Genomic DNA, 26,636 nt, shown 5'->3' with positions numbered 1-26,636 from the left:
GGAAGGAAGGAAGGAAGGCAGGCAAGCCAGACAGACACCTGTACGGGTAGCAGGAACTGAGGCAAATGGGGTTTAGCGTGAGGGTTTATGCTGACCCGGCTGGCGGTGCACTGTGGCTTATGTTTGCGGTAGCTGTAGGGGCTCCAAATTCCTCTGTGGTCCTTGTTTTGGTCTCCCCTGTTGTCTTTGAGATTCACCAAGATCTCCTCTTAGATGGAGCGTGTGACCACTATTATCACGCCCAAGGCCTGTTGAAGTGGTGGTAAGGAGTCGGGCAGGAGTTCTGTTCTATCATCCTACGTCCTTGGGCGGTGATATTCACTAGTGGTTCTTAGGTCCTCTCCCTTCAGTAAGTCTCTGAAGTGTAGAGGGGGTTGGAGTTGGGGACCCACCATCCCCCAGGGTGGATAAGGCTCTGGTAAAGCCTTTTTCCCTGGAGAGCAGGTCTTTGTTATGGAGAACGCTGTGGGCGTATCTCACAATGGCCACCTTTCCACTGGGGAGATTTCTGGAGGTACAAGGGCAAACTTATGGCCTCCTCCTTTAGACTGCCGCCCTCCTTCCCCCCAGGAGCTTCTCAGCCCCACACTAGTCTGCTCTCGGCCCCCAGCAGGTCCTCAAAATGACCCTTTAAGCCTTCCTACCAGAGCAGATCTCAGCTGGAGACTCTGGATTTGCCGGTCTCTCCAGATTTGGGGGTGGCACTCAGCCATGAGTCCTGAGACCTCAGCTAGCTCTCCAAGGGGTCTGAGAAAAGTGGATTCTTAGTTCAGCTTTTTTCTTATGGGCAGGACAGGAGCCACAACTTTCCGGCTCTTTCATGCGTCAGAGCAGAAACAGAGGCTTGGATTCTCAAGCACCTGCTGTCCATGAGAGGCTTGGGGACTGCATTCCCTCACGGGTATAAGGGGACCCATAAGCCCGGCAGGCGACACAGGGCAGAAGCAGGGGCAGGGGCTGCAGGATGGAGAGCAGGATGCCCAGAGTGCAGGGGGAGGAGGCCCAGCAGTCCCCGGCTGCAGGGGAATATGCTGGCCCCGGAGCGGAGAGAGGGAAGAAGCCTGGGGTGAGGACGAGGGTGGCTGTGGAGGCGGCCCATCCACCCTCCCCAGCCCAGGCCCGGGTTTCACTTCTCCTGTGAGTCCCGGGCAGCAGGGACCGCCCTTTACCCCATTTTTAAGCGATTCCGTGGGAATTCCCAGCCATTGGCTCCATCATGTCCCTCCCGGGCCCAGTCGGAGGCAGGACTGGAACCCCGGAGTCCCTGCACCTCCCGGGCTAAACAGCGCCCGGGGAGGAAGCTGCGGGCCTCGGCGGAAACGGGAAGCCCAGTCGGCACCTGGGGCCCCAAGAGGCGAGGCCACCGCCATTGTATTGAGAAAGGATCCCGGGAATGGGGGGGTGGGGGTGGGGGCGCTGCTGGAACAGCGGGAACAGAGGCGGTGCCGAGTGCCGAGTTGCGCGCCGCGCCTCCTCCTTCAGCCCCGCCGGGGCGTCCCCGACCAGGGGTGGCCTCCCTGCGGGGCTGGGCCCCAACCTCGAGGCCCTGCGGGGTGAGCCCGTCCCTGCCCCGCGGCCACGGGCTCCCCGGGAGGGTGCGGCTCGCGGGAGGCGAGCGCTCAGGGCGCGGCCGGCGGCTCCCAGGGCGCGCGGGGCCGGGGTGCCCGCCCCCCGCCGCCGCCTCCCCCTCCTCCTCCCCTCCTCCTCCTCCTCCTCCTCCTCCTCCTCCGGGCCGGGGCGGAGCGGGCCGGCAGCGGCATGGCGGGCGGGCGGGCCGGGCCCGGGGCGCTGCTGGCGCTGCTGGCGCTGCGGGCGCTCGGGGCGGCGGCGCACCCCCAGTGCCTGGACTTCAGGCCGCCCTTCCGGCCGCCGCAGCCGCTGCGCTTCTGCGCGCAGTACTCGGCCTTCGGCTGCTGCGCCCCCGAGCAGGACGCGGCGCTGGCCCGCCGCTTCGGAGCCCTGGCGGCGCGCGTGGACGCAGCCGAGTGGGCCGCGTGCGCCGGCTACGCGCTCGACCTGCTGTGCCAGGTGAGCGGGCGCGCGTCGGGGCCTCGGCGGCCGGGCGGGGAGCGGCGGGGGCGGCCCCGCCGGGCGGCGATCGGGAGTGGGCGGCGGGCGTTGGACCCCGAGTCCGCACCTCCCCCCCCCCCCCCCCCGGCGGAGTCTTCGGCGCGGGGAGACGGGCTTTGCCATTCATTAGCTTCGTGACTCGGGCCTTCCCTGGGCCTCCGTTTCCCCTCGTGAGGCAAGGCGGGCGGACAGAGCGATGTCATCACTCCCTTGGGAGTTTGCGGACCCCTCTGCCCTGGGACCCCCTGGAGTCAGCGTGGAGGAGCCCCGCCCTTGTCGGGGCACCGGGATGGGAAGCCTTTGTCCCGCCAGTGCTTCCCGCGCTGCCCCGGGGGAGGTGGGCGCGGCCCGGACCCGCAGGGAGCGTGGTCCACGCGCGGGACTTGGGTTTGCGGAAGGGGTTGGGGGACACCGCTCCCAGTGAGAGCCCCTCCCCCGCCCTGAGGACACGGTCTCAGAGCCCCGCCCTCTTCCTGGACCAGACGTGCCCGGTGCTCAGACCCCGGGGTGAGCCGGCCTGCGATGCTTGTGGCACTTCAGGCCCCACCTAGGTTCCTGGTGTGCGCTCTCTCTGGGGGCGCCCCCACGTGGCAGAGGGTCTCTCGTCCTTTCAGACCACCTGAGTGACATCCCTTCGGTGTAACCTCTCTGTCCTCATCTCCCCTCTGGGGGCAGAGCCCCTACTTCTGCCGGCACGGGATTGCACAGGATTGTGCCTTAGCTGCTCCCGCATGGGTCTAATTCCCGAGAGGCTGACCAGAACCCCTGGGGAAATGGAGTCAAGGCCAGGAAGCCCTGAGGCTGGCCCCAACCACCATCCAGGCAGCCAGAAGCCTGGGGGAGGAAGGGTCCTGCAGGCCCGCCTAGCTGACGCCCTTCAGGCAGCCAGGGGAGGGGCAGGAGGGCTGGCTTGGAATCAGACTTACTGGGTTGATCCTGGCCCTGCCACTCCTGGCTCTGTGACCCTGGACAGGTCACCACTGCACCATTGCATCACCTTTAAAATAGGGGCAATCTTAGCCGTCCCTCAGAGTAGGCACACAGACAGGAGGGCACATGCTCAGGGCTCAGTGGATGATTCTGGTTGGATTTCTCCAGCACCTCTTTGGCCCCCACTGGCTTCCCAGCTCTAGGTAAGGACCGAGTGGGGCCCAGAGGCCCACTCGGGGGAAGCCCAGAGAGGCAGAGACTTGCCTAGTGGTCACACAGCTCAGTTATGGCCACGGTGGGCACTTGGACCACACTCAGCGCCAGTGTGAGTGGGCCATCTGGGTCAGAAATGAGAGGGCCTGGGAGGGGATGAGGAAAGGGGCCCTGGGGAGCACCAGAATGCGGAGGAGGGGGACACCTGCCGTTGGTGGTCTCTGCTCAGTCCTGTGCTGTGCTTCTCAGGGGAGCCAGAATGGTCTGGTCAAGCATCTGCCTCCCTCACCAGCGTGGGGGCTCTTTGGAAGCAGGCCCTCCCCTCCCCTCATAGTTGGGCTCGTGCATTCACTCCACATTTGTTTACTGAGCACCTACTATGTGCCAGGCTCAGCAGGACAAGTAAGGTAGGCGGGTCCTAGGAGGAGGAAGGGAACAACAGTCAGCCCTGCTATCCCTCCCTGGCAAGAGGCTCCCCTCTTCCCCTGGGAATCTTCCCGGCATGGCTTGGCCTTGAGCAACCAGTGGTAGACCAGCCTCTAGCACTTTACCCCAGGCGTCTCTGAAAGTGACCTCATGTCTGGAGTGAACTTGGAGAGGGCAGTGGAGGTTGGCTCACGGTTTCTCTGGCAGGGCCTCAAGGGAGGGCAGGAGAGTGCTGGATGGAGGACCATGCTGTCTGCGAGCCAAGGCCATGTCTGGATCCGGCACCCCCTGATTTCCACCCTGGGGAGGTGGCCAAGGTGACTTATTTACAAGTTTCAGTCAATGACAGCATTCAGACATTCACATCTGCCTTAGGGAGACGTACTCTAGACAGGAGAGAGACCATGAAAACATGCTCACTCCCACAGCCCCCTCCAGAACCTGCCCCCATCTGGTGCCCACAGCCCCTCCAGGTGCCCAGGATGGCTCCTTAGCTGGAGGGTGATCGTCCCTTCTGGGCCTTAAGACTTCCCTAGAACTCTGCCCTCATCCAACTGACGCCTGTGTCATCAAGAGGAGAAATGACAGCTTGTGACATGTGACATCCTCAGGTTCCTCGTGTCCATATGACAAACTTCTGTGTAACTGAGACTGCCTCTCTGTGTAACCTGAAGTCATCAAAGCCTGGTTTCTGATGGAAATCTACACGGGACACACTCTGCAGGTGCATGTACAGGACAGATATTTCCCCAGAGCCTGTTAGGGGCTGGCCCTGTCTGGGTGCCCGGGCCCAGAGGCAGTTGGCAAGTCATAGGCCCAGGCTCGAGTCCCCTTGTTCAAATCAGGAGACAGACACACGGATACTTACCAGAATGCACAAAAGTCTTCTCCAGGGTGACTGGACACTATGGGGGATAGGGAGAAAGGCCACACTTTTCCCTGTAAAAGTCAGGGAAGGCTTCCTGGAAGAGGAAACATTGAATTGCATCTTGATAGTTCATACCATTTGAGCATGTGTTTATTGGACAATGCATGCATGATATCTCATTTATTCCCGCCGACAACTGTGAGATTGGAATTCCTTTCCCCTTTTACAGATGAAGACACGGGCACAGAGAGGCTAAGGAACTTGCCCCAGGTCACACAGGGAATGGTAGATTCAGTCTCTAGTATGCTCTGGCTCCAAAGCCCTTCTCTTACTGACTTTGTCATACTGCCTGTTTTCTTGAAGCCCCACTGTGTGCTGGGCCCTCGGGCCCCTTCCCTGGAAGGTCCCATAGCCTGTGGGGTAGGTGGACATACAAAGAGAACATAAAGTCCCGGCCAGGCAGGCCAGCTGAGGCATCTCTGACAACTGGGAGGTGACAGACGACCCCGTGGAGAGCTCAGCCCACAAGCTACAAAGTTACATTTTGGCGATGCTGAGTGGAGGGCCGCGGGAGGGTCCACAGGGGGCCAGGGTGGGGGAGTCAGGGCCCTGGGAGGACGGAGGAGCCAGAGAAGACTTTTCAGTTGGGTCTGGAGTCACGAAGACGAGTTTGCCAGATGAGGAAATGGGAAAGGAAAGAATACCCTCCCTAGAGAGCACTGTGTACACAGACCCAGCCTTCCTAAGCAGTAGGTGGCGGACATAAGGAACCCTTGGGACTCGGACTCAGGACCGTGAGTCGTGAGCCTCAGCAGCCGCACAGGGCGACCTCGGGGCAGCAAGGTGGGCGGGCCGTCTGCTCCTGGGCTGAATGGCGCAGGCAGCTGAACGGTGTGACACCCGATGGGCTTTGCTTGGGTTTTCTGCTGCCCCTTCCACTGACCCCGGGAGGCCAGTTGCTGGTTGTCCCTGTGGACAGCAACCACTACACCCTCCTGTCACGTCCTGCTTGTGGATTCCTCAGGTCTGAGCACCAGGTTTGCTCTGTAAGAGTATGTAGGCCACGAGGAAGGGCTGGCCAGGCCCCGTGTCCATGAATGGACGCTGAAGTTCCAGCCTGGCTCCCCAGAGGCCCCCCAGTGCTCCCTCTCTAGCTCTGGGCTGGGCTTTGGTGAGCAGAGGGCACCCAGATCGGCTTCCAGAAGTCCGTTCCGCTCCTCATTGTATCCCTAGAGCTGAGGATGGTGCCTGGCATGCAGTCAGCGTCCCGTAAACGCTTGCTGAATGAAACGGTGCTGACTAATCCGGAAAGAGCCCCGCTGTGGGCATCAGGAGGGCTGGGTCTGAGCCATGGCGTGACCACTTCTTGGCACGTAGCCTTCTTTGAGCCTCAGTTCGTCGCCTACATGCTAGAAGTCACAGTGACCCTACCTTGCAAAAATTAAATGAGGCGTGTGTGCGGACAGACCCTCCCTGGCCCACCCACAGCTGCCTGCTGGAGTCACAGGGGGCTCCAGGGCAACCGTGTGAGAGACGATCACACGCGGAGGCCTGGGCCTGGCTGTCTCGCCCACTCGTCGGCTGAGTGGGACGTGGGAAACCCTGTGAGGCCTGGGACAGCGACTGACCAGAGACTTCCAAGCATACGTGGCCAAGTGGCCCTTAGCCTCACAGTAGCAGTAGAGGTGCCGGGAGGACAAGGCCGTGGTGTGACCATGATGGTTCCAAGGGAGGGAGGAGCCCCTGGCCCAGAGCCTGAACACACATCCATGAGGGCGGCTTGCCACCTGTCGGAACCCCGCCTGGCCCTGCCGGTGAGGAGGGGAGCGTCCGGCCGCGGGAGGAGCACCCCCCAAGGCCTCTAGGGACCCAGAGCCGAGTCGGTCCAGACCTTGGCCCGCTGAGCCCATGGTGGGACCGGGGGCAGAGGGTGCCAGGCACAGACATAAATAATTACCTCTGCTCAGGTCAGGGGCTCTGACTGAAGGAGGTTCTTTTTCTTTTCTTTTGAGTTTATTTATTTATTTTGAGAGAGAGAGAGAGAGAGAGAGAGAGAGAATCCCAAGCAGACTCCACACTGCCAGCACAGAGCCCGATGTGGGGCTCAAACCCACAAACCGAGAGATTACGACCTGAGCCAAGATCAAGAGTTGCATGGGCGCCTGGGTGGCTCAGTCGGTTAAGCATCCAACTTCAGCTCAGGTCATGATCCCACGGTTCACGAGTTCAAGCCCCGCATCGGGGTCTCTGCTGTCAGCCCAGAGCCTGCTTCAGATCCTCTGTCTCCCTCTCTCTCTGTCCCTCCTCTCCCTCCCACCCCAAATAAATAAACATTAAAAAAAAAAAAAAAACTGAGTCGCTTAATTGAGCCCCCCAGGCGTCCCTCAAGGGAGCTTTTCATACAGCCTGTGGAGCTGAGGCCTCTGCTCTGGGTGGGGGCGGGGTACACTTAACTAGGCTTTGGGGGCTGGGAGTTAGGCGCCCGCCAGTGAGCCCGGAAATGCCCCGGCTTCTAGGTCGAATCCGGCCTGTGACCTTGGTTAGGGGCTTCCTTCTCAGCCTCTTCTTTCCCATCTGTACAATGGGACTAAGAACATACTCCTGGCACAGTCAGTTGCGTTGAGTGATGGCCCTGGCCCACAATCTGCCCAAATGCCCAGAGCTGTTGTTGTTGTTCGCGCTATTTCTCCAACGGCCGCGGCTGTTATTTAAGGATGAATCGATTGCTGCTTTCGAGGGAAGGGCATGCCTGCAAAGGGAACCGTGTGCGCTGAGGCTCAGAGGCAAAATTGGCAGAGTGTCAGGAAACTGAAGCGGGGGCAGGAGGCGGGAGCTGACGGCAGAGCTGTGGGCAGAGCTGGATCCCGAGTGCTGGTACCTCTGCGTTGGCTCTCAGGCTGGGGTCGGGGTGTGAAGGGAGGGATCCTCTCAGCTGTCAGGGGGTGGGTGCTGGAGGCCTGAAGCTGGGGAGGGGTCTGCTGGGGTTTGTCACCTCTGCCTGGGTTCCCGGAAGGCAGAGCCTGGGGCAAAGCTTGCGGGTTATTTCCTTCTTGGGGTGAGAGGACCCGGAAGCAGGAGTGCTGGGGCAGAGGGAGGGCTGAGCCGAGGGTTGCTGCGCGATGCCTGAACTGGTTCCAAGAAGCCATCCAAACTGCGAATTGGGACTGTCTGCCGGGCGAGGAGGAGGGCAGAACACTTCACCCATCAGCTTCCCGTCCCCAGGGCTCACAGTCCTGCCCCAGGAGGGCCTGACTACCCTGCATTCCAGATCGTGCCCATGCGGGCCCTGAATGGGGTCCCCGGTGTCTCATCAGCGGGGGAGCCCTCGGCAGGAGGCCAGGGAAGCCAAGGGCGGCCGATCCATCTGTCCCCAGAGGAACACTACACTGGCAGTCTGGTGGCAGAGGACCGTCCAGGACCCTGCCCAAGGTGCCCGAGCAGTGGAGGGAGAGGGGTCCGGGGCCAGGGGGATGCGTGGGCGTGGGTGTTGCCAATTTGTACATGTGCCAGCCTCCACAGTGCTGGGGAGAGTGGGGTCGGCCGGAGACCAAACCCAGACCCCTCCATGCTGTGCCCGAACCATAGTGAAAGACACCGAGGCTGTGCCTCAGTCTCCCCCTCTGTAACACTCTCCCCTTCTTGGGCCCTTGTGAAGATGAAGCCAGAAATGGAGGTAGGAGCACCCATTCACGGTTAAGTACTGGTCAGGTGAGTTAGCTTCCAGCACATTCCCTACGCATTCACTCGGGGCTTACTATGTGCTAGGCACTGTCTTAGGTTCCGGGACACACAGTGACCAAGACGGTCAAAATTCCTGTCCTTGCAGGGACGCCTGGGTGTCCGGCTCAGGTGACCGGACTCAGGTCACGACTCAGGATCGTGACCGGCTCAGGTCACGATCTCGCGGTTCGTGAGTTCGAGCCCCGTATTGGGCTGTGTGCTGACAACGTGGAGCCTGGAGCCTGCTTCGGATTCTGTGTCTTCCTCTCTCTCTGCCCCTCCCCTGCTCACACTCTGTCTCTTTCTCTCACTCAAAAATAAATACACATGAAAGATTCCTTTCCTTGCAGAATTTACCTTCCAAGGAAGACAGACAGTAAGCATGCAAACACATTCATTTTTATCATGATACCAGATGATGGTAAGGTTTGTGATTTAGGGTGTTTTAAGTTTAGTTGTTTTTTTTTTTTTAAGTTTATTTATTTTGAGAGAGAGAAAGCATGTGTGGTGGAGGAAAAGGGGGAGACGGAGTGAGAGAGAATCCCAAACAGGCTCCACACTGTCAATGCAGAGCCCCACACAGGGCTGGAACTCAGGAACTGCGAGATCATGACCTGAGCTGAAGTCTGAAGGTTAACCGACTAAGCCACCCAGGGGTGCCTGGGGGGGTTGGTGTTTGTTTCAAGCAGAGTCAGAGGCCAGGAGGTGGATGGGGGTGGGGTGGGGAGGAGTGTGGGGGGGGGGTGGATGGGTGTGGTCAGGGCAGATCTCTCGGAGGATGTGTCCCTTGAGTGGGGATCTAAATAAAGGAAGGAGTAAGTCCCGAAGACACAGGGCGGAGATTTCATATGAAAAGAGGAAGTATAGAAAAGTGCCTCAGGGGCGCCTGGGTGACTCAGTCGGTTAAGCATCTGACTTTGGCTCAGATCATGATCTCCCAGTTTGTGGGTTAGAGCCCATGTCAGGCTCTGTGCTGACAGCTCAGAGCCTGGAGCCTGCTTCCCATTCTGTGTCTCCCTGTCTCTCTGCCCCTCCCCCACTTGTGCACACACACACACACACACATACACACACACACTCTCTCTCTCTCTCTCTCTCTCTCTCTCTCAAAATAAATAAACATTAAAAAAAATTTTTTTAAGTTTTTTTAATACATTAACAAAAGCGTGCCCCAGACCCTTTCCGGCACACAGTAGGTACTCAAGGGCTGCTGTTAGTGGTAGTAATATTGTGGTCATTTGGTCTAACAGAAGCATTAAGGCAAGGGAAAGAGAGGGTGAGGAGCTAGGAGGCCAAGGGTTGCTGCTACCTAGTTGAGATCGCGTGTTGCTAGACCGATGGGGGCCCCATTTTACAGATCAGCGGCCTGAGGCCCTAGGAGGCGGGAGAGGTCACACGCATCCTCGCCGCCCCTGTCCCCGCAGGAATGCTCACCCTATGCCGCCCACCTGTACGACGCCGAGGACCCGTCCACGCCGCTGCGCACGGTGCCGGGGCTCTGCGAGGACTACTGTCTGGACATGTGGCAGACGTGCCGGGGCCTCTTCCGCCACCTGTCGCCCGACCGGGAGCTCTGGGCCCTGGAGGGCAACCGCGCCAAGTTCTGCCGCTACCTGTCGCTGGACGACACGGACTACTGTTTCCCGCGCCTGCTGGTCAACGAGAACCTCAACTCGAACCTGGGCCGCGTGGTGGCCGACGCCAAGGGCTGCCTGCAGCTGTGCCTGGAGGAGGTGGCTAACGGGCTGCGCAACCCCGTGGCCATGGTGCACGCGCGGGACGGCAGCCACCGCTTCTTCGTGGCCGAGCAGGTGGGGCTGGTGTGGGCCTACCTGCCCGACCGCTCGCGGCTGGAGAAGCCCTTCCTGAACGTCAGCCGGGCGGTGCTCACCTCGCCCTGGGAAGGCGACGAGCGGGGCTTTCTGGGCATCGCCTTGCACCCCGGCTTCCGGCACAACGGCAAGCTCTACGTCTACTACTCAGTGGGCGTCGGCTTCGACGAGTGGATCCGCATCAGCGAGTTCAGGGTCTCCGCGGACGACATGAACACCGTGGACCACAACTCTGAGAGGTGGTTGCCCTGGGGGCCCGGGGGTGGGGTGGGGTGGAGGCGGGGCTGAAATCCGGCCGCCAGGCCCCGCAGGTCGGCGACGGTGCCACCGGACCCATCCACGGTGTGCACCTGCCCTAGCTGTTAAAACCTCTGTCACAGCCAGGGAGGGGGCCGAGCCCCATGTCCTGGGCTCAGGGAAAGGACAGTCGCAGAACAGCATCACAGGATCACGTCCAGACTCCTGGATCAGCCACTGCGGGTGGTTCATTCCATCTGATTCTCCTAAAGCCCAGGGAGAGTCCCAGTAGTCTCCCCATCCTGCAGGTGAGGAAGGGGAGGCTTGGACAGGTAAAATGACCTGCTAGGCCACACAGCTGGCCTAGAATCCCCGTGTGTCTGTCTCCCGAGCCCCACCTTCCACTTCTCCTCCCCTGGACCCTCTCCTCCCTCCGCCTCCCCCAGCAGGTTTCTCTGCACCTTTCAACATGAGCCTCCTTTCTGTGTATTATCTGTGCTCCACCCCCCCACCCCGTGTTCAAAACCGCTTTGACCCGGCATGGCATGAAGGACATATGCATCGGTCTGGGTCCAACAGGAAAATAAACCTGGTACCAGCTAATTCAGCAGGCAAGATTTGATGCTGGGAGTTAGCTACTGAGGCGATAAAAATGAAACAGCAGCCCAGGGGAGAAGCAAGGCAACTCTGAGTTTACCAGCTGGAGGAGGCTGCCTCTACCTCTTTCAAGGACAAACTGAGAGAGTTGGGCCACTCAGTGGAAGCTGGAACCACAGTGGGCCCGGGCAGGGGGAGTTGCGGCCAGGGAGGAGGTACAGCTACTGCCAAGACATTGCCTGAGAAGAGAGAGAGAGAGAGAGAGAGAGAGAGAGGTGGGGAGAAATACCCTGGCTTCTCCCTCCCGCCCTCCAATCTCCTGCCAGTGCCTTCCATTGGCTGACCCTAGCTGGAGGCCAGCCAGCAAAGGAGCATGGGAAATGTAGTTTGCAGGGTCGGAGTCTCTGAAGCAGAGAACAGGTAGGGGCAGAACCTGGACTGATCTGAGGCAAATAATGGCACATCATGTACTTAATAAAACTGGAAAATCTTGACATTGAAAGTATAAAAAGGAGAATGAATCAAATATGCTGGCTCATGTGAGGGCTAATGTAGGTCTTGTCAGGCTGCGTTCATTTTGACTATGAGCCTCCTGGCAGCCGGAGCAAAAGGAGAAAACGTAATTCTCATTATCTTACACGAGGCTGTGCAACCAGTTCTCCAAGAGATACCACGTTGATCACACGGCTCTCGGAGCAGAGAGACAGAGGGACTGAATGGATGTGCTTCACTGGTGACTTTTAGAAAGTGACTCTTGATAAAAATGGAAGGTGGGACACAAAAAACACAAATAAACATACTTCGGAGTGAGTGTTCAGTGAGGGTCCTCTGGGGACCTATCAAGTACCAGCCTAGAACGTGACTCAGGGAGGGACCAGGACTCAGTGGTCATCCTTGCCTGAGTCAGCTGTCAGTCTCCATTCCCAGGGCTGGGATCCCAGCGGGAGGTGGAGGCCTGATGGTCTGAGCTGTCCTTTCCGGGAAGGACTTGGAGGTTGGGGCTCTGTTTTGCTCACCAGGTCACATGTGTGGGCCTCACGTGTGTTGGTTTCAGTGGAAGGTCTTGGTTCTGGAGGCCTGAAGCCCTGGATTCAAGTTACCTGACCTTCTTGTGCCTTGGTTTTTCTTACCTGTATTAATAAAGGGTCACGAAGTCAGTGACCTGTCCCGGAAAACCTAAGCAAACAGGGCCTTGGCTACAAGGGAGGATCCGGAGGAGGAAAAGGGTGAGGATTAGTAGCTACAAGACACCAGAGGAACAGAAGGGAAAAGTTCTTGGCTTTGCTAAGTTTGCTGCCTGGTACCAAGATGTCTGGGTGGACACCCAAGAGTCCGCACTCACGAGCCACTGTTCCTATCCCTGCACCTACCACTTCTGGAGGCAGCACCAGCAGCCAGGGAAGCGTGGCTTCCCCCTGCCTCTTGGTTTCCACTCTCCATTGGCAAACCCCAACCAGAAGCCAGCTGGCTGGCCACGTAGTGGAGGGTTTTCTGCCATGGCAGTAAAGGAAGTTGCCGAGGGGTGAGTTTGTAGTTGAGCACAGCTCACATCAGCAACCCACCTCTTGGAAGTTATGGTACATAGCAAATGAAGGGGGTGTGTAGAAGAAACCAGTTGTGCCAGTGACTGGGTCTCCAGGGTTGCATAATCGTTAACTGGGGGGCTAGCGGTGGGGAGCGGTGAGGAGGCCTGAGTCCTAGTCCCAGCTCGGCTCCCTATGGGCTGTGTGACCTTGGGCCACTTGCTTAACCCCTCTGCGCCTCCAGGTCCCCACTAGCACAATGGAGTGAATCATCCTCGCCCAGACTCCTAGATAGATCCTTCTAAAAGTCACCTGCTGTAAAATGTATGAAAAGTCTTTTCAGCTGGGAAACGGCATCGACGAGAGAAGAGATTTTATTGCTGTGATCTTCTTTTGTGTTTTTGCTGAGGTTGTTTTTATGTGTGTTTGGCGGGGGTGGCTTATCTCCTTTTAGGATAATCCTGGAGATCGAAGAACCAGCCTCCAACCACAACGGGGGCCAGCTGCTATTTGGGGACGACGGGTACCTGTACATCTTTACTGGTGACGGCGGGATGGCCGGAGACCCCTTTGGCAAATTTGGAAATGCCCAAAACAAGTACGTTCTGCTTTGGGCTGGCTGGTGGGTTGGTTTACATACTCTCCTGGAGGAGGGGGGTTACTTCCTCAGCCACACAGTGCAGGGCAGTAGAAAGGGCTTTGGGCCCCAGTTCAGTCTGCAGCTGGGGACTCCTGTCAAGTCGCTTCCACTCCCCAGTTAGAGGGGATAACAATAATCTCCAGGGGAGGCTTGGCATGAGGAATAAAGGCAATCCTGTGTCTTGAGGACCAGGCACAGAACCCACTTGTCACAGGTGCCTGATAAGTGACATCAGAGAGCCTCTGGGAAGATGGGCTTTCATTGGAAGGCAGCCCAGCCCTGCTTGAACTAGAGGAAGGAAAGAGGTCCTTCCAGGACCAAATGGGGAGTGTGAACTGGCTGGAGCAGGACTGTCTGGGCAGGAGGGCCCCTGCCCCACGGGTCACCCACATGTGGCCTGGAAACCGAGGCATAGTCTTGCTGTCAGGTATCTACTTCTTGGGTTGAGCGGATGGCCTGCCATTATTCCACTTACACACACGCACGCGCGCGCACACACACACACACACACACACACACAGTGTAGACGAGGATATCTAGGGCAGCCTCCTCCATTCTCTTAGCTAAACTGACAAAATCTTCTTTAGCCCAGAAAGTAAAAATAGCGAGGGTGATGTTGATTACAGTAATTAAACGTTCATGATTTGTCACTTGCGCTCTCATACGTGACAGTGTAGGAATCACTGAAGCTTTCTCATGTTTGGGATGTGTTTAGAGATGTAGTTGGGAAAATAGAAATTAAGGATTGGTGGATAATTGGACAGAACTTAAAACATTATTTTGCAGCGATGAGTTTGGCCCCCTTCTGTAGTGAAGCCGGCTGCACAGTGTGTGGGCTCAGGAGTGTGATCTGTGGCTTGGTGCTGAGCAGGCTGGAGTGTGTGGAGGGGGGACTCCTTGGGGCAAAACCTAAAAGACCACAATCGGGGGTTAAGGGTGGGGCATCTTTGGGTGGGGTTGAAGAAGACCTCATCTTTGAGGTAGGGGTGGTGGGTGTGGAGTGGGGGGGGGGGTGAACTGAACGGGCCCTCAGGCCCGCCTGGCTCTCTGACGTGCGGTGGTGCTGCCCGTGATGGCCCAGGGTGTGGGACAGAGAAAGAGCGAGCACCAGCCTCCTATTTCCTGCTGAGATCTGCTGAGGTTTCTCTCCCCTTCCCTGAGCCCTGACCTGTTCTCTTGTGTGATGCTCCTGACTTTGATTGCTGGGTGTTGAAAGAAAACTGTAAATACGAGTCCTTTTTAGGAGTATTTTCACGCCCCCCCCCCCCCCCACAGCCATGTAGGGAGGCAGGAAAGAGGGAGCGCGCTAACCTTACAGTGAGGACACGGGCGTGGGAAAGTTGGAAAGCGCGTGGTGGCAAAGAGCTTGGGCTTCTGTGCTCCCGCGCTGCCTGGGCTGGATCCCAGCTCTCCTTTTACTAGCGGTGTGGCAAGTGGGCACGTTCTGTGGCCTTTCTGAGCTCAGCTGCCGCGTCTGTAAAAGGGCATCGCGGAACTGTTCTCCTTGAGCTGAGGCGTTAGAGGGTATGTATGTATATGCGACGCTTCCCACGCAGCCTGGCCCGTAAGAAGGTGCCAGATAAATAAATGCTGGAGGAGTGAGCGAGGTTACCCAGCTGGTAAGCAGCTAAGGAGGGCTTGAACCAGGGCCCTGGGCCTTCCCCCCGGCCACGTTCAGGGCTGGCCTTGACGTGGCCCCAGCACCCGCCGCCAGGGGCGCCCGAGAGCCCCGGCGCCGGGCGACCCCGAGCCGCTCCTCTTCCCGCCCGGCCCGCAGGTCGGCGCTGCTGGGCAAGGTGCTGCGCATCGACGTGGACCGCAACGAGCGCGGCCCGCTCTACCGCATCCCGCGCGACAACCCGTTCGTGGACGACCCCGCCGCGCGGCCCGAGGTCTACGCGCTGGGCGTGCGCAACATGTGGCGCTGCTCGTTCGACCGCGGCGACCCGGCCACCGGCGCGGGCCGCGGGCGCCTCTTCTGCGGAGACGTGGGCCAGAACAAGTTCGAGGAGGTGGACCTGGTGGAGCGCGGCCGCAACTACGGCTGGCGCGCCCGCGAAGGTTACGAGTGCTACGACCGCAAGCTGTGCGCCAACGCCTCCCTCGGTGACCGCCGTCCCGGACCCTCTCCGCGCCCCCCCTCCCCCGGGGCCCATCTCCCCGGATCTGCACCCCCAGCCCCCGCCATGGTCGTGCCCGCCGCCTCCCTTGTGCCCCTCCCGCCCCCACCCCGTGTCGCGTGGACACCGCCCCCCGCGCCCTGGGGGACACTGGTCCTGGATCCGTCCCCCACCCCAGGGGGTGTGCGCTAGTGCCCTCTCCCTGCCCGGCCGCCCCCTCCCCCGCCCCATCCTGGATCTCCCCTTCTTCTCCCTTGCCAGCGCTCCTGGGCTGTTTCTAGCTCTCCCGCCCTGTCCCCTTCCCGCACACCCATGCTCGACTCCCTGCTTTCCCGGATCTGTAAGGGGCCCCAACTCTGGCCCTCCTGGTGACCTCCCATCCCCTTGCCCCTCCAGACTCAGCCCACCTACCAAACTTCATTGGGGTGGGGGGGGCTGGCCTCCAGTGAACCCACATGCTCACCCCCAGCTTCCGCCCCCCTGCAGATGATGTCCTGCCGATATTCGCCTACCCGCACAAACTGGGCAAATCGGTCACCGGAGGCTACGTGTACCGGGGCTGTGAGTACCCCAACCTGAACGGCCTCTACATTTTCGGCGATTTTATGAGTGGGTAAGTGGCCCATGGGCTCCTGTGCCCGAGCAGCCCCACTGCCGTGAGTGTCTCCGGCCGCTGCCCCCGCGTTTGTGTAAAAAGCCGAGGGTACGGTGGCCAGGGCATGTGAGTACGTGCAGGTGCGTGCTCCCTACAGCTGCTGTCTGACGGGGACCTTCAAGGGCCAGGCAAGCAGGTCTCTTCCTCTGGGAGGAAGTCTGGAGTTACAGCTCAGGAGACACCCTAACCCGCCCCCTTTTCTCCTGGTTTCTTCCTGCGCTTTGCTGGCTGCCTCAGGCACCACCGTGAGGGCACAGCTCGCCACTAAAGACGGGATGCCTGTTTAGTGCAGACCCATCGGTCTTCCCCTCCCACCTGAGATTCCCGGGCTCCAGGCCTGACAGCAGTCCTGAGGGGCAGAGGTGGAAGGGGGAGGGCATGAACAACTTCCGCACACACTCTGGGCCACCTGGCTTCTGAGGAAACCAGGACCCGTTGCTGCACTAACTGACCGGGGCTCCAGGGGGCGTTGGCCCAGAAGAGGCCAGAGAGGTCATTCTGCTGAAATGGGGAGGACGGGGCTCCAGCCAGGGTCTGACCACGGGGCCCCTGGAGTCTTGTTGCCCAGTCCTCATGCTCTATGCCAGTGGCATCTCACTCGCTAAGACCCTAAAGGGTGCGTGCGTGTGTGTGTGTGTGTGTGCGCGCGAGCATGGGGTGAGGGTTGGGATATATCAGATTTTGGAGCGAGAAAAGTGAGCATACCTCCTAAGCCTGCTGTGGGTCAGACTCTTTCCCAAGGAGAGCCCGTGACCGCCTCATCCTCCCATTGTCCAGAGGAGGAAACTGAGGACCACAGGGCCTCAAGCAAGACATACACCTGGCACAAAGCTTAAAAGTGCTGCTGGGGAGGGGGATGCCTGGCTCAGTTGGAGGGACAGGAAGCTCTTGATCTTGGGGGCGTGAGTTTGAGCCCCACATCGGGTGTAGAGGTTGTTTTCAAAAATAAACGGGGGCGCCTGGGTGGCTCAGTCGGTTAAGTGTTCAGCTCTTGGTTTCGACTCAGGTCGTGAGTTTGAGCCCCAAGTCGGGCTCCACGCTGACAGCGCAGAGCCTGCTTGGGATTCTCCCTCTCTCTCTCTCTCTCTCTCTGCCCCTCCCCAACTCATGCATGCACTCTCCCTCTCTCAAAATAAATAACCTTAAACATTTAACTAAATAAGTAAAAAGATTTTTTTAAATAATTTGTTCCTTTAATTTTATCTTATTTTTAAGTAATCTCTACCCCCAACGTGGGGCTCAAACTCACGACCCCAAGATCAAGAGTGGCATACTCTACAGACTGAGCCAGCCGGGCGCCACCCCAAGCAAAGCTTTTTTTTTAAGTAGAGATTACTTAAAAATAACATCTTTTTTTCAATGAAAATTTATTTATTTTAATTTTTTTTAAATATTTATTTGAGAGAGAGAGAGAGACAGAGCGTGAGCAGGGGAGTGGTAGAGAGAGAGAGAGAGAGAGACACACACACACAGAATCCAAAGCAGGCTCTAGGCTCCAAGCTGTCAGCACAGAGCCCGACGTGGCCTTGAACTCACCAATGGCCAGATCATGACCTGAGCCGAAGTCGGACACTTAACTGACTGAGCCACCCAGGAGCCCTTTATTTATTTTTCAGACAGAGAGAGAGAGAGAGAGAGAGTGCGTGCATGCACGAGTTGGGGTGGGGCAGACGGAGAGACAGAGGGAGAGGGAGAATCCTGGGCAGGCTCCACACTCAGTGCCGAGCCTGACACAGGGCTCGATCCCACAACCCTGGGATCGTGACTGACCTGAGCCAAAATCAAGAGTTGGACACTGTATTGACTGAGCCACCCAGGCACCCCAAGAATAAAATCTTAAAAAAAAAAAAAAAGTGTAGCTGAGGTGGCTTGGGTCTGATCCTGGCCCGCCTGCCTATTAGCTGTGTGACCTTAAGCCAGTGACTTCACCTCTCTGTGCTTCAGTTTCCTCATCTGTAAAATGGAGATGAGAATAGTAGTTGCTTCCTAGGGTTTGGGGACCGAATCAGTTAATACGCACGCAGCACTTAGAATCTAGTATCCGCTCAGTATTTGGTGGCTCTTACTTCTTCGCACCCTGGCCTCTCCACCTGAGGGCAGCTAAACAGGGTTCCCCAGGAGTAGAAATAAAGAAATAAGGAAGCCTGAGGCTGGCCAGACAATTGTCACCTCTTGCAGGCTGCTGACCCGAGGTTGGTTTGTGTCAGCCCCCGCACCGACCCTGACCTGGGCCTTTGGATGCTGGATCCTCTCCAAGCTCCGCCCCTTCCTTAGGATCCGCTTCTGCCACTCAGGTTTCCCATGAAGCCTCTGTTTCTCTGTCTGAGTCTCCTTTCTCCCGTCTGCTGTCCCCCAAGAGTGTCCAAGTCTCTTCGAATGTGTGTGTGACCACACACATTCCACTAATTTCGCCAGCCTTTCCCAAGCCCTTCTGCTGAATCAGGGGGAGGGCGACAGAGCTGAAATTCCCTTGCACCCCAGTCAGGGAGACAGGCCCACGCCGGGTCCACTCGAGTGCAGCCTCAGACAGCCTGTGTGCAGTGCTGGGGGAGCCCGGCGCAGGGGCAGTCAGGAGGGCTTCCCGGAGGAGGGCATGTCCAAGCAGGGCCTGGTGATGGACGGGGGGAGAAGGGAGTAAGGGGCAAGATCAGCATATTCTGAAGATGCCCAAGCATCTCCAAAGTGGAGGCGGCTCCAGAGTGTGTACAAACTTCCGGCCACCAGGCATGGAGGATTCCGAGGCTCTTGACCACAGGTCAGTGGGTGGGGCTAAGCTGAGGCGGGCAGGGGACAGGTTTGTCTCCTCCCCCCGCCCTTTCCCGGTGCATAGTACGTGCCCAGTGAAGAATGCGGCGGGGCCCGCTTTATGAGATCCTAACTGCTAGACCACCAGGGAGCATGGAGGGCCAGCCTTATGGATGTGCAGCCTGTGCGGATGCACAGACCTCATGCTCGGAAGGGTCCACACTTGACCGCACAGTGGTCAAGTTCTGCTCTCACTGTATTGAGATACTTGGTAGTTTTTTTTTTGTTTGTTTGTTTGTTTTTTTAAATTTTTTTTTCAACGTTTATTTATTTTTGGGACAGAGAGAGACAGAGCATGAACGGGGGAGGGGCAGAGAGAGAGGGAGACATAGAATCGGAAACAGGCTCCAGGCTCTGAGCCATCAGCCCAGAGCCCGACGCGGGGCTCGAACTCACGGACCGCGAGATTGTGACCTGGCTGAAGTCGGACGCTTAACCGACTGCGCCACCCAGGCGCCCCGACTTGGTAGTTTTTGAACAAGGGGTCCTGTATGCTGATTTTACACCGGATCCCGCAAATGACGTTATGGTCCCTGTTGCGTGAATAGTACGAGTGGATGGAGGGATTGTGGGTTGGGTTCCCCCGGGCAGCACGCCAGCCAGGACCCCGCAGCTCATCCTTCTTTGCAGGCGTCTGATGTCCCTCCGAGAGAACCTGGAGACGGGCCAGTGGCGCTACAGCGAGATCTGCATGGGTCGAGGCCAGACCTGTGCGTTCCCAGGCCTCATTAACAACTACCACCCTCATATCATCTCCTTTGCAGAGGATGAAGCTGGTGAGCGCTCCTGAGGCCCTGAGGCCTCTCTGTCCAGGCCACAGGCCCCGGACTGATCCCCCTTCACCCCCACCCCGTGGGTCTTCTGGGCCTGGGATTCTAGGGACGGGGTCTCGGGCCTGAAATCCCCTTCAGGCTGGGGAGCGAGTGTGCAGTGGCCTGAGACCTTGCCGGGACATCAGTCCCCACCAGCCCGAGCTTCTTTCTCCCCATCCGGAAGATGGGAACAGTGTCCCTGACCCCGCTTCTCCCTGCAAGGCCGCTTCTAGGCTGCAAATAATGATGTGGAGCAAGCAGACCGGGAAAGGGTTTATGATGATGGAAATGCAGGCTGGCGGGGGGGGGGGGGGGGGGGGGACTGTGTTCCAGACCTCTACCACCCTGGGTTCTTGAAGACCCAAGAAATCTGGACTGTAAAATTAAGCCACACAGTCTTCAGAAGGTGGGTGGACACCGCCCTCTTGAACACCCTTTGTGGACACTCTTGTTAGTGGGTTCCCATTCAGGCTCTTGCATTTTCAATGCAAGGAACAGGGAGGGAGGGGAGAGGATGAGGGGCCATGGAGGCTGGATCCTGCTCCAGCCTCCTGCCTTTGTCCTTGGCCCCGATTGTCCCTGGACAAAAGCCGAGGGGCCCCCAGTGGGGCCTGGGGGATGCTTGGCAGGGTTGCTAGGCAACGCCCACCCAGGGACCTTTGGAGGGGTATCCCCTGCAGGGCCCAGGGCCCAGAGCCCCCAGGCCTAAGTCTGGGAAACCTTTGTTGGATGACACCCGTCACAGTCTAAATTTTCAAAAGGGCAGCCCCAGCCCCCCACCGCCCTCCCAAACCCACTGGACCTTGAAAGCCTTTTCTTTCGGCCAGTAGGGGGTTAATGTGTTTTGGAAGGAGGGGCGCCCTCTCCCCCCCCCCCCCCACCGGGAGCAGGACTTGGAAGGTGCAGTTCCCAAGGGGCCCTTGTTCAGCCCTCTGAGTGACACCAAGTAATGGAGAGCCAGGAGGAGGCTCCTCTAAACCACACGGCCTGGGGCAGCACACTGGTGAGCTCAGGAGGGCGACCCCTGGAAGGCACAGAGCCCTGGGGTCCAACACAGACAGTCCTCCCCCAGCCCCGGGCTCAGGCTCCTACCTCTCCAGTTGTTCTCCTGACATTTGCAAATTGGCCACAAGGACCTCTGCTGGCCTAGGGTTCTCCGGGACAGTCCACACAGCAGAGAGAAGAGGGCAGTGTGGCCCTGGGTAGGGCGCCGGTGGGGGCTGTGGCTCCCAGCAGACCAGGCTGACAGGCCAACGAATGCGCCTGGTCCAAGCCCATCACCTTACAGAGGTGGGGGTGGGGGGACTGTACCCAGCCTGGCCCCCAGAGGCCTCCCAGGGCCTTGAGCTCAAGCTTGGTCAGCCAAAGGAAGACTGACCTTGGAAAAGAGCATTCCAGAAGGAGGCAGCGGCATGTGCGGGGAGACCCGTGTCACTCCCAGGGCCTGGAGTGTAGGTGTGAGGGCTGCACAGCCAGGGAGGAGACAGGGGCTCCCAGGGGCCACTCTTCAGAAAGAGGCCCAGAGAGGGAAGTCACAGCCCAAGGCTGCACAGCAAATCCATGCCTATGACATGGGTTCTCTCCAGCAGGGGCTGTCCTCCTGGGGTACGGTTGCATCATCACCTTGGGGACCTATTTACCACCCTAATCCCACCAAAGCAGGGCTGGTGCTCCTGGGGGCGGGGTGTCAGAGGCCATTGAGCACTCAGCATCCTGCCCTCCCCAGCCCCAGGCTCCCCACCACAGCTGGGTCTACCCCAGTTACACAAGTTGCCCCCCCCTGCCCCCCCACTGCAAGCGTCTTCCCCTTTGTGGAATTCCCTGGGTTTCTTGGGCCTTGATTCTCAGACCCCACCCCCATGCAGCCCTCCTTGACTGCATCTGTCCCCACAAATATGCCTTCCTCTGAGTTCTCACCTCTCTGTCCAACTTAGTGGTTCCTTGGGGACCACCCCCATCCTTGGAAGAACTCTTCACTGTACTCTTCCAATGACAGAAGTATTAGCATGGCCGAACTGTCACACTGAATCACAACATGGGCTGTGTCTGGGCCTCCCAGCCCCCATGTGTCCTACAGTGATGAAGGAGGACTTGGGGTCAGCAGACATTCCTGAGTTCCAGGCCTGGCTTAACCACTCACCAGCTGTGTGACTTTGGACAAGTCGCTTAACCTCTCTGAGCCTCTCCTTTTCTCATCTGTAAGGTGGGAACGATGAAGCCTATTTCCTGGGCATTGGTGCCTCTGGCAGCAAGAACCAGGGGGCGGGATGAGGGTAAAGAGAGAAAGAACTCACATTTGCTCAGAGTATCCAGGTGCTCATAACTCTCAGGGGCCCCGAGGGGTCGAGGAAACTGAGGCTCCAAGTGGGGCTGTCCCTGAGCTATAGGCGCGCACATGGGGCTCAGCGCAGGAGCCCCGCCCCCCGCTTCAAGCGTGGACTCTTCTGCCCCTGCCACCTGCCTGGGAGATGCCTGCTGGTCAGTGGAGAGAGACTCTAGTCTCCAGGACTTGGCAGGACCCGGATCCTGAGGATGACAATAATAGCAACAGTGACAATAGCTAATATCGATTGAGCATTTAGTCGGTGCTCTTTGAATCCTTATTATAGCCCTAGGATCCCCTATATCCCATGTTGGGGATAAGGAAGCCGGGGCTCAAAGGGCCACATGTGCCAACAGTAAGCAGTAAGCAGTTGGCTGGGGAGCTGGGCTGTGGCCCCTCCCTGTGCCCAGAGGTGTGTGGTGCTGTGCACGAAGCCAGGCAGGGACCAGGGTGGGGCTGGGTCCCCAGGGAGGAGGCAAGCCGGTGGGTCGGTCCCGGCAGAGCCGCCCGCAGCCCCAGAGACTGCTGTAGACTGCGCTCTTTCCCAGCCTCTGGTTCCTGCAGACCTGGAAGGCCCCTGGCATGGCTCTCTGGGGTTGGGGTCCGTGTCAGAGCCTGAGAAGAGCTGGGGGGCGGGGGTGGGGCCGGTCGGGACCGTATCCCAGGCCGTGTTCTCACTCCTTGCCTGGTTTCTCGCCCAAGGGGAGCTGTACTTCATGTCAACGGGCGTGCCGAGCGCCGCAGCGGCCCGTGGGGTTGTCTACAAAGTGATCGACCCTTCCAGGTGAGCCCCGCCCACGGCACTGCCTGGGCTCCTGCTGTCTGCCAGGGGTCCTCGCCTCCATTGCCTTCTTTTCCTCTCTGCCACCCCCTGAGGGGGGGGGGTTGGGTATCACTCATAGCCCCATTTTTCAGAAGGGAACACTGAGACCCAGAGAAGGGAAGTGACTGGCCAAGCCCACAGTGCTGGTGAGGGGCAGACCCAGGACTCAAAACTGGATATGCCACCTCGAATCCAGCTCTGTTCATGCCCCAACCCTGGACTTTCTCCTCTCTGACATGCCCCTCGCTCCTCGGCCAGCCCACCCCCGCGCCACCCGACAGGCCCCCAGCCCCTGACTTCCCTCTGAGATACCCTGATGCCCGCCTGTCCCCACCGCAAGGCTGCCCTCCCACCTTCCCTTGGGGAAACCAAGCCACTGGCTACTGTGTGGAACCTGCTGGAGCTTTCAGAACACCTCCCTGACCCTCCCCCTGCCCGTCTCTGTTTTGCTTCTGCACGGAAAGCCACTGATTTGGTGCCGGGCGGTGTTCTGGCTCCTTCCCCGTGAAGCTCACTGACTTCTCAGCTGCTTAGTTTGCAGGGATAGAAATCACGTAAAGTCGAGTGCCCCGGGTCCAGCCAGAGCCGGAGCTGGGGTTGGGACGAGGCAGCTGGCTCTGGAGCCCTGCCCTGACCCCTCCGCTGCACAGCCCCACCCTTCGCCTCGGGCCTCACTGCCTCCAAGGATCCTCTCCCTCCAGGCTTGGTCCGGGGCTCCCCTAGGCTCTCGCCACTCAGACCCCTAATCTGTACTCTCTCCCTGGCCCTGGAGTCTCCAGGGCTAAGACTGTCGTCTTCACTATTTCAAAGTCGGCGCTGGCCCTGGGCCTGGCCTGCAGCATAGAGCGGAGACTCAGGCACGCCTGATGAATGATGGTGATCTTTCTTCAGCCCCTTCTCCGCCCTTAGAGTTCTGCTTCTCAGTCGGCCTCCATTCTGCCCCTGGGCCAGCTGCCCCCGCCGTGTGCCCGGCTGGTGCTCACCCCCCAGCACACAGCCTCAGGTGCTCTCGAAGCATCCGGTCACGTGTGGCAGACCCTGGCACAGACAGTCACCCTGACCTTTGAAACACGCTGGTTTTGGAAAAATCCTGAAAAACATCATCGCACTTTAAAAAAAAATAATTAAAAAAAAATTAGAGTAGGCTTAGATTTGCAGACAAATTGCAAAGATAGTTCAGAATTTCCCACACACCCCTCGCCTGATGTCCTCTGTCGTAAACATCTTGCATCATCGGGGTCGCAGTGCATGAACCGATATCGGCACATTGCTATTAATTAAAGGGTTTCTCTGGATTTCCCCTGCTGTCCTTTTTCCGCTCCAGGATCCTGTCCAGAATGCCATTTTACGCTCAGCCATCCTGTCTCCTTAGCTTCCTCTGGCCTGTGACAGCCTCCCAGACATTCCTTGTTGACCACACTTTTTTTTTTTTTTTAACACAAATCTATTCGTTCTTGATATCATTATTAGGAAACACAGAAATACTCCCTCCATTCTTCTCTCCTTTCCATTTGCCCCAGGTCTCCTCGGGCTTTATCTGCTAGTTCCAGGACTCAGGTCAACGCAAAGGAGCACACGCAAACTTTGCATTTTTCTTTGTTCGTTTTCCCCGCTTTGTATACACATCTCCACCGTGTAACAGCACTCTCCAAAGGATCGTTTTTAATGGCTGTGTAATTTGCTGTTGAGTCACTGCACCATAATTATCTTACCCATTCCTTGGCCATTTAGGTTATCCCCCCCCCCCTTTTTTTAAAGAGTGCTTCTCTAAGGAAATATCACATATATGGAGCATGTAATTCATACCAGAGGCTGCCTCAGACCCGTCATCTCCTTTCGCCACGCAGCAGCACCCTTTCCTGGTGACGGAGGGAACCCGAGGCTTAGGGAGGTCTCTTGTTCTAGATCTCCTGGAGTGGGGAGCCAGAAACGGGCTAGACTCCTTCCCTTCCCGCCCTCTCCCTCGTCCCTTTTGTGCGTCTCTGTTAGAATGCATGTCTTTCTCTGCACCCACAACGTACTGCCTAGAGGCTCCCTTGCAGAACACGGGGAATGAAGAAATCAGGAGTGGGCGAGTGGGGCGGGGGCATCCAGCACTGCCCCGACACAACGACTGTGGCATTGGGGGTGGGCGCGGGGGGGGGGGTATCTCCCACCTTTAGCAGAACAGAGTTTTTGTTTTCGTTTTTGTTTTTACATGATTTCCTTAAGGAACAAAACCGTGCTGGGCCTGTCTGAAGTGTGTGGGTACTACCTGGGGTTCAGGGCAACAGGAAACCCACCCGGTCCACAGCTTTGAGAAGCGAGTGTGCCTGGCCGTGTGTCTTCGGTCTCCGGGTGCGGGAAGGCCCATATCCCTCCTCAGTTTCCCTCTTCGGCCAAGCCGGTCTGGAAGTCACCTCGTGTCACATGGCCATTCACCCCTCGGGCTTTCCCCTTGTGCTGCCGGGACCCTATTGAAGTCTGGGCTCACGTGGGCCAGTCCCAGAATAGGGCCGGTCCCATTCAGAGACTCACAGATCGACAGCCAAAAGCTAATTAAAATGGAATCCCATTCCTTCCTTGTGCCCCTCGGGGATGTCAAAGGAGGCCCAATTCATAGCCCTGGCAACCCTTCTCAGACTCTTTTTTTTCTCCCAGTCCTCTCAAACCCCACCCTCCAGGGCCCCGGATCCCTCAGCCTCTGGTGCCAGCCCTGAGGCTCTCCCTGGCCCTTTATCTCTAGACCGACCTTACCTTGCCCTCACATGCCGCATCACCAAAATCCAGGAGCCAGAGGGGCAGAGAGAGACCCTCCTCAAAGGCTGTGCGGCGTGGGGGCTCCGGTGGGGCTCAGGAATCGGGCTGCGGCCGCGGTTACAGAAGTGGGCTGATCACATTCCCAAGGACAGTTCATGCTCTGAATCCCAAGTGGCCCAGGAAAGCCTGAGCCGCCCGCCCCCGTGCTCTCGGAGCAGAGGCCGAGCGGGCCCTTGGCAGGATCTCTGTCCTGGGGTTGGGCTCCTAGAGCCTGGGGCACGCAGGCTGCCACGGGCCACACCGCAGGTGCCTCCACAGATGGCCCCCATTGATACTGTCCACACCTGCCTGGGCCTGGCTGCACAACCTGCCTGGCTGCAGGGGAGAGCGGGTGGCAGAGGGACATGCTCGGGGGGGGGGGGGGGGGGGGGGGGTCGGCGCTCATGACCTCCTGTGTGTCCGCAGACGGGCACCACCCGGCACGTGCCACATGCAGCCTTCCCGGGTGAAGGTGAGGAGCCGCCTCATCCGTTTCGTGCCCAGAGAAAGTAAGTGCCCACACGGCGAGGGAGGGAAGCTCCTGTAGCCCGTAGCGGCTGGGTGGAGGGTCCTTCCAGCTGGCCCTGGATGCCCTTCCTGGGCCCCTGTGCCTAGCACTGGGAGTGGCGCACATCAGACACTCAGTTAAAGTTGGCGGAGCTCTTTAAACCCAGGTCATGGGTAAGTGGCCTCAAGGGGGCAAGGAACAGGGAGAGACGGCGGGCGCCGGGCCAGGTGCACTCAGAGCTCTTGGGGGCAGAGACAGTGGGTCGATCTGTAGGGGGGCAAGACTGGAATGAGTCATTTCAGGTGCAAGAGCCCCAGGAGAGGGGGCATTTGCCTGGGGCCGCCATAGGATGGTTCCGTTGTGACCAGCTCGGTGGAGAGGGAGGTGGGTGCAAACCCATGACCTGAGGGCCAGCCAAGGCCACGGATGATGGTCCCTGGCGTCTGGGGCCGACTGAAAGGGTATGCCTGAAGAGGGGTCTTATCCCCGGGGCCCCAGCTAGGTGGGAACACAGACCAGTGCTGCCAGACCATCCATTCTTAAGAGAAGCAGGAAAAATGCACCCATCCATCCCTCCATCCATCCATCCATCCATCCATCCCTCCATTTGCTTACCACATACACGTGCTTCATGCTGGGGACATACCGCTGAGCAAGACAGACACGGTCCCTGCCTGCTCGGGTGGTTATATACGATCTCCCCATTTGCAAATTCGAGCAACTCTGGTTCGAAATTTAAAAAATCGCCCTGCAGGC

General features: G+C 58.6%; 1 protein-coding gene across 2 annotated transcripts in view; it reads left to right on the top strand.

Annotated features, from left to right (window-relative positions):
* The first annotated feature begins 1,717 nt into the window (after positions 1–1,717).
* HHIPL1 (HHIP like 1) overlaps positions 1,718–26,636 on the top strand; it is a 30,565-nt gene continuing 5,646 nt past the window's right edge. Inside the window, exons 1-9 of one of the 2 annotated variants that reach the window (XM_086708836.1) lie at positions 1,914–2,028; positions 7,730–7,936; positions 9,652–10,298; positions 12,871–13,014; positions 14,834–15,162; positions 15,663–15,789; positions 19,267–19,412; positions 22,474–22,555; positions 25,799–25,881. In XM_086708836.1, the coding sequence (XP_086564962.1) occupies positions 9,748–10,298; positions 12,871–13,014; positions 14,834–15,162; positions 15,663–15,789; positions 19,267–19,412; positions 22,474–22,555; positions 25,799–25,881 (1,462 nt within the window). In that variant the 5' untranslated portion in view covers positions 1,914–2,028; positions 7,730–7,936; positions 9,652–9,747. Of the gene's footprint in view, positions 2,029–7,729; positions 7,937–9,651; positions 10,299–12,870; positions 13,015–14,833; positions 15,163–15,662; positions 15,790–19,266; positions 19,413–22,473; positions 22,556–25,798; positions 25,882–26,636 lie in introns of both variants that reach the window. The other variant, XM_086708835.1, reaches the window with a different exon arrangement.

The sequence above is a fragment of the Puma concolor genome, chromosome B3 (assembly GCF_028749965.1).
Source record: "Puma concolor isolate L17-30 chromosome B3, mPumCon1.1.hap2, whole genome shotgun sequence".
In the NCBI taxonomy this organism is placed as follows: Eukaryota; Metazoa; Chordata; class Mammalia; order Carnivora; family Felidae; genus Puma; species Puma concolor.
Note: the sequence above shows the minus strand (reverse complement) of the source record. Positions and strands in the feature narration are given on the sequence as shown.